This window comes from Lytechinus pictus, chromosome 4 (assembly GCF_037042905.1).
Source record: "Lytechinus pictus isolate F3 Inbred chromosome 4, Lp3.0, whole genome shotgun sequence".
NCBI lineage: Eukaryota > Metazoa > Echinodermata > Echinoidea > Temnopleuroida > Toxopneustidae > Lytechinus > Lytechinus pictus.
The window spans coordinates 7151914-7158666 of NC_087248.1; the positions used below are offsets into that span (position 1 = coordinate 7151914).

Here is a 6753-nt window from a genome sequence, read left to right on the forward strand (position 1 = left end):
AATGTTTTATGCAAACGTGCGAGACAGCTCATTGGCAGCTTTACATCCTCCAATATCTCAGAATGTTTCTGTCTAAACAAATATTTCAATGCTAGCTTTGCTTATATGTTGTATCGCACAAGGTAGAAAATTCAGCTGCTGTTTTGCCTATTAACTACATCACATCTTCCCCAAATATTATGGCACGTTTCATCATGATGTAAGCAAAAAGGAGAATGTGCAACACAACCAGTGAAATAACTCCTCACAGAAGTTGCTTTGCAAACATAAAGCTGCTCATTATTTTTTAATTAAGTGTATATCGACTTCAAATATTCTTTTTATTTTTGCTTCATTATGTTAGGTGCTGTGGAGGCTTGGAAACTGATGATGTCCCTAAAGTCAGGCCTGTTGGCAGAGACCACCTGGGCTCTAGAAGTTCTGAGTGTCCTACTCTTTGATCACCACACCGTGATGTACTTTGATCTCAAGCAAATGAAAGGACTCTTGGAGATTGTCTGTGAACATTACAGAGCCCTCCTTATTGAGATGTTTGGTTGCTTTGAAGATCTTGAAATAAGGACTAAAAGCCAATTGGAACGTCGCATCCAATCTTCAAAGACAGAGGTCAAGGAAGAGATCAAAGAAGAGGTTCAGGATGAGGAGAGTGATGAGGAGAAGCTTGAAGACAATGTGGTAGAGAATGATGTTGATATTAATGGAGAGTGCACAAATGATAAGACTGAAGCAGAGCTTCTTGCGGAAGCAGCCGACTGTGCTGATGTGGAGAGATTGCGTGGTGTTGACAAAACAAAACCCATCAAGTTTGATGGGGTACAAAGCGGATACTTCTGCAACCAGCAAGAATGGGACGTGCACGAAGGGTTCGATGCTGGTTCGTTACATTGGCAGGAAGGCGGAGGAGAAATGACCAAACATATTTTGCGTGTTTTTGAGAGGATTGAATCGGACGAGGACAAAGAGAATAGTGATGCAAGACGGACCACAATAGAGTGGTTAAGACATTGTAGTGAAGAATTGAAGGCAATCAGAGACTTCGATGTTGTAGAGGAAGAAAAGCATGTAATATATGTTTCTGAATCTCAGAAAAAGAAAGGGGAGGTCGTACTGGAAGATGAAGAGCAGTTTGTCAATGATACCCCTTCACTGGTGACAACATCTGATATGCAAAATGCATTTGGACAACGCTGTGTCTGTGTTTCCAATATAATCAGGAGCTTGTCATTCATACCTGGTAATGATCTTGAGATGGCTAAACACCCAGGTCTCATCACAGTGCTTAGTCGCATCCTTCTTCTACATCATAGTCATCCACGCAGGAAAGAGCTGCCCCAAACCTATGACCGTGATGACCAGGAAGACTTGGATCTAGAGTGCCCTATTACCAACTCTCACAGATGGTGGTGTGAACACCTAGAGTGCATGCGGGAAAATGCACTTGTTACCATCACCAACTTGGGTGGTGTCCTGGACATGTCAAAATATGTTGAAAGTGTGACTCTACCTATGCTAGATGGACTTCTGCATTGGGCAGTGTGTGTGTCGGCCTGTGCTCTTGATCCGTTCCCAACCATGTCTAGTGACTCTCCCCTAACCCCTCAGAGATTAGCTATTGAAGCTCTTGCAAAGCTCAGCATCCAAGAGAATAATGTGGACATGATCCTTGCCACTCCGCCGTTCCACAGACTCGAGCGCCTCTATGCCACCTTGACCCAGTACCTCGGTGAACGTTCAGATCCTGTCATGCGGGAGCTCTCGTTAGTCCTTCTCAGCAACATTGCTAGGTCAGACATGACGGCTAGCCGTGCCATCGCCACCAAGAACTCTGTTGTCTCATTCCTCTTGCGCTACATTGAGGACAGCGAGTACACCATGTCCTGTGAGAAGAATTCGCCTCACATGATAAACCCTGATCTAGCGAAGCCCAGTCATGACATGATGCGTAGGGCTGCTGATGCTCTTGCAAGCTTGGCTCGAGTCCCAACCAACAAGGCGCTCTTCCTTCAGCATCAGAACAGACTGCTTAATCTCTCCATGTCACCTCTTTTAGACTCTGAAGTTAAGGAGAGAGTAGCAAGTGCATTATTTGAATTGGCACTTTGACCAAAATACCTTATAAAGATGAACTCTGTGGATTAATTTCTCATATTATAAATTTCTTTGGATTGTATTTGTGAAGATGCTGTGAACACAACAGACTTCTCACTCTCTTAAATTATGGTGAACAGCATCTTTTAATTCTGATATTTTACTCTGGCTTCATTATTGTTCTTTGGTGATGATTTTTTTGTAGGAATATTAGTTGCAATCTTTTGGTAGAACACTGGGTTGGATGTGGTACTGATGTAATTACAACATTCCTATTGACATTCTTTGATTGTAATTGTCAGTTATTGAAGGTTACTGCAACTTTCCTTCTTTGCTTTTTTTTTTTTTTTAGATGCTACTGTGTAGCCTCAACATAAATTGGTAAATTTGTTTAAATATCCTGCTCCATGTTAAATGCTAATGTTTATAAAGGACCTTGGTAGATATGAATTGATACCTTGTAAGATTTTCATATTTTAGTAAAAACGATCCTTGCCTGTCCAGATTGTGATATTAATATTTATTTCAAGTGAAGGAATGGGATTGCATTTGAAATCACTTGTCATTCTGAATTGCTTTTGGGGTTATGTAGACTGTAAAAATGTAAGCAAGCAAGCTATCTAAAGCTTTCTGAGACATCTGTGTGATGGGGAAGCATTTATTCCTAGGGTCTGATGAACTCTAGATGTTGTTTACATCTTGCATATGTTATGTCAATTGATAATGCTGTTTGTTCACCCAATGGAATGTAGTGAAGGTTGTTTATTAATTTGTGCATGTCTTTACAAATGATAGGAATATGGCAGGCTTTTTTTTCCAATCTCTTTAATTCTCATTCATTTATAGGAAAAGATGGTAACGTCAAAAGTGTTGGTCATTATTCCAGTTTTATTACATATGTCCATAAGGCTCTTCGGATATGGTTTATATGAAATAAAAGTATGTTTAGTTTGTTTCATTTTATTTGGGGTCCTGACTGAAATGAAAATAACTTCAGATTTTTTTCCCCCCATTTTGGTATGAAATAATCTCTAAAGCATGGAATGGACTGAAAATATCAGGATATAATCTTTTGTTTGTAATGATTTGCAATCACGAAATTTACAAGATACTTGGAAGAGGTCTAAGAATGTAATGGAATGTCACAAATGACAATCTCATACGATTCCTTTTATTTAACCTGTACCAAAGTTTTAGACAGGTTCTAAAATAGATCAGTTAACATTTTCTTTCTTTTATAAAAGCAAACTCTTTGAGAACAAGGTATTTTTACCACGATAGACTATTTGAGAAACAGTCACAATTTGAAATATAATTTTTTTTTAATTTTGGCTCAAATTTCAGCACTTCATATTCTGATCATTTGTTAAGTCATGCACCTGAACTCAACTTGATATTGACCTTAATATAATATAATTTGTTGATTATCCCTTTGTGTTGGTAATGGGTAGGAATCAAAATGACTATTTGTCAAATACTGTGGAAGAAGATATTTGGCCATGTCAATGTGTAATCTATAAACGGTGCTTAAAGTGTATGTCAAGTCAAATTTATTCATGTTGTGCAATCCTCAAATATCTATTTGATTTTCCCTGAAGAGTTCTATTTTCATTTTCTTCTGAATTTTTTTCTAGTGATTCTATTCTTCAAGTATAGGTTGCATCTTAATATTTTCTCATTCCATTTTATATACCGTAGTACAATTCATTTTGTATGAATTTCCATTTTCCAGGTCTTTAGAATAACAGATAAAGTAAAACACTGTAAACATTAATCAAATCAGCTGTTGCTATGCTAAGACATACATTTTATGAAGAAATACATTGCTACTTGAATGCACAGATCTTGGTTAGTTCAGGCAGTGTTTGTAGGCTTTTATGAGATGTATACAAATCATATTCTACGGGGCCCGTCGGAGCATTGCAATAACACAAGTGCCTGAAAAAGAAAGACTACCGATTCATACCAGTGCATATCACTGTATAGTGGGGGAAGACTTACAAAAAGAAAGAAAATATTGAAGCACAAGCATGGTTTGTAGATGCTGGATTTTTTAAAATTCTTTTATTGATATGTGTGATAATGATTGTATTTACCATGTAAGAAAACCATTATCAATAAGAAACAAAGGTTCAAGCATTCTCTTTTTGCATAGACGCAATATGAAAGCTGAATGAACCTTTTAAATTCAGAGCCAAAGTTGAAGTCATGGAATTTCAAAGGGAAACCAATTGATTTTTATCAGTGATTTTCCTAAAGCCTCAGTTTGCTTAATCTTGAAAATTTAGCTCAGTCATCCCACTGCGTCATTATTTGCAAGATTTGAAAACCCCCATCTCCATCGGTACAATTGTGGGAATTCTCATGTGAGCGCGGAATGAGACTTTGGGCTGCGAAACAGGCCTATATTGGGTTACATGTTTGATAAGCATGCAATCGTATACCAAGTGCATAATACCCAACTATTACTAACCGGAAAAACTAGTGAAATAACTTATTTGAAAACGGTTCTAAGTTAACTTGGGATTGTGATCCCAAGATCAAGTCAACAAAACATCCTGCTAGTTTTGTCTTTATTTTACACAAATCTCAAGATTGTTTTGGTAGGGAAATTTTGCTGTACCAGAAATTGCTGGATGATCTGAAAACTAAGGCTTACGGAGATGCACCTACTTTTTACGTTTTAAAAACCTCCGAGTTAAGAGAACTTTTAGAAATCTATTCTTGCATATAGCCATAAGCCAATTAAGATTGACTTGTTAACAAAGCAATGTTGCTGCAAGTTTTGAGTTGAATTAAATTTGTCAAGCCAAAGTTTATTTTGAAAGATTTCTTATTCTAATGAAGTCTGTCAGAAAACTTTATAACTAAATCTATTTTCGTCACTCGAAGTTATCTAATGAATAAGATATAAGCAGAGACTATTTCGTAGTTTGCACAGATATTAAAATAAACAATATATGGATCTAATTTTGTACTTAATTTAATATAATTGTATTGTGCTGCTACTTGCTGCATGGTTAATTTAATATTCACAGAATCATGGAATTTGACCAAGATATGCTGATGGTAACGACCCAGAAGAATTTATTTATATTAGCTGCACCATTTACACATTTGAGCGAGCAGAGACAACTTTATTGCTTTACTGACTAGTTGCACCGCCTAGACAAGATGAATATGATGTATAATGACTGCCTGAATACTGGAAGTATATGATTAGCATTGGATGGGAGAGGGCATAAAAGGGGTAGTGGGTAATCGGGATTGGAGACTAGTGTGGAAGATTGTTTTTAGATGAATTGTGTATAGGACTATTTTTGTAAAACTTGAATTTTTTGTCAATGTTCTCAATTTCTCACAAGCATTTGTTCCAAGATAGATTTGTAAAGAGGAAAATGTCATGGTGCTTTCATTACATACAAAACGAGTTATCCTTCTCTTATCTTTCTCTCTCGCTCCGATTTCTATCTCTGTAACTTCATTCTTTTCGAGACCTCTGCAGTTGTCTTCTAGTTTTTGAGATGTCTTCTAGAATTCAAATGCAGTTTGATATGTATAAACTTTATTCTTTCGTTGTAAAGATTTTTTTAAATGATACTTCAAAATGGCATATGTCTGCGAAGAATTCATCGCAGGGTGTGTTTGTACATGTAGGTAGGCGACAACATTGAGTCGCAAAGAGCTGCAGGAAGTTCCAGAGGAAAAAGACCAGCCAGAGATATCTCGCTGACCAGATTTTAATTTTTGTCTTCATTTATTTAAGGAAATGATCAAAATAAAAGAGAAAAGAAAACATTTGCCTTTTCATGATACAAGTGTAATTCTTTGTAAAGATGGGATAACTGTACTAAGAAAAGGTGTTTTGATTTATACTTGAGGCAGATATGTAATATATGTTTTATCTAGTGAAAAGTGATTACATTGAACTGAACTTGTTGATTTGTGCGTACTTTGATATGTTCTTTTATGTTTTGTGTATATGTTTCATCTGGAAGTTAGTTTAGTTCAGTGTACATCTTACGTTGGTCCCATGTGCAAACTTGTCTTTGAAGGAAAACAGAACACTCTACAGAGGAATTTTCATATTGTTTTTGTGTAGTATCTAATGTAGCTTTAGAGACAATTTTTTTTCATTGTGTATGTTTCTAGACATGGAATCTCTTGATGTTTGATGATGAAGAAAAGAGAAATTTAAATTTAAGTTGTGTAATTCCTTAACCAAGTGTGTTGGGGAATATTGTATAGGCTGATGAATTATACAGTACATTTTTTGTTTCTGTACATTGCCTGTAACAAGATAACACAAGTTTATACGTCAACATGAAATAAAATTGTAAATATCACGGAAAAGAAAGTCCTATTGTGTCTGTTGTTATTTCTCTCCTCTTAGTCTTCTCATTTTGAAGGGTAAAAGTGGAACAAGTAATTACTCCTTTATCCTATGATAGATGTAAGTTTCAAATCGGTGTTGGTTTCCAATCTGGGGTATGATTTTTTACTTTGACATGCACTCTACCATTGCATTGTAAAGTTTAAATAGGAGTAGAAATAGTTTTGTTTTGAAATGGTGCAATAAAAGGTTCCATGGTGTTTGCACCTGAAAATACACCCATCATGCCAAATATGAACCCATGCTTCAAACCTACTCTAAATCCTAATCCT

The 6753-nt window shown here is 36.3% G+C and overlaps 1 protein-coding gene across 1 annotated transcript in view; it reads left to right on the forward strand.

The window, feature by feature from the left end:
- Positions 1-6429, forward strand: part of LOC129259621 (AT-rich interactive domain-containing protein 1A-like) — a 28201-nt gene extending 21772 nt beyond the window's left edge. The window contains exon 15 of the mRNA XM_064098943.1: positions 344-6429. Coding sequence (XP_063955013.1) covers positions 344-2103 — 1760 coding nt within the window. The 3' untranslated portion in view covers positions 2104-6429. The remainder of the gene's footprint in view (positions 1-343) is intronic.
- Positions 6430-6753: the final 324 nt, after the last annotated feature.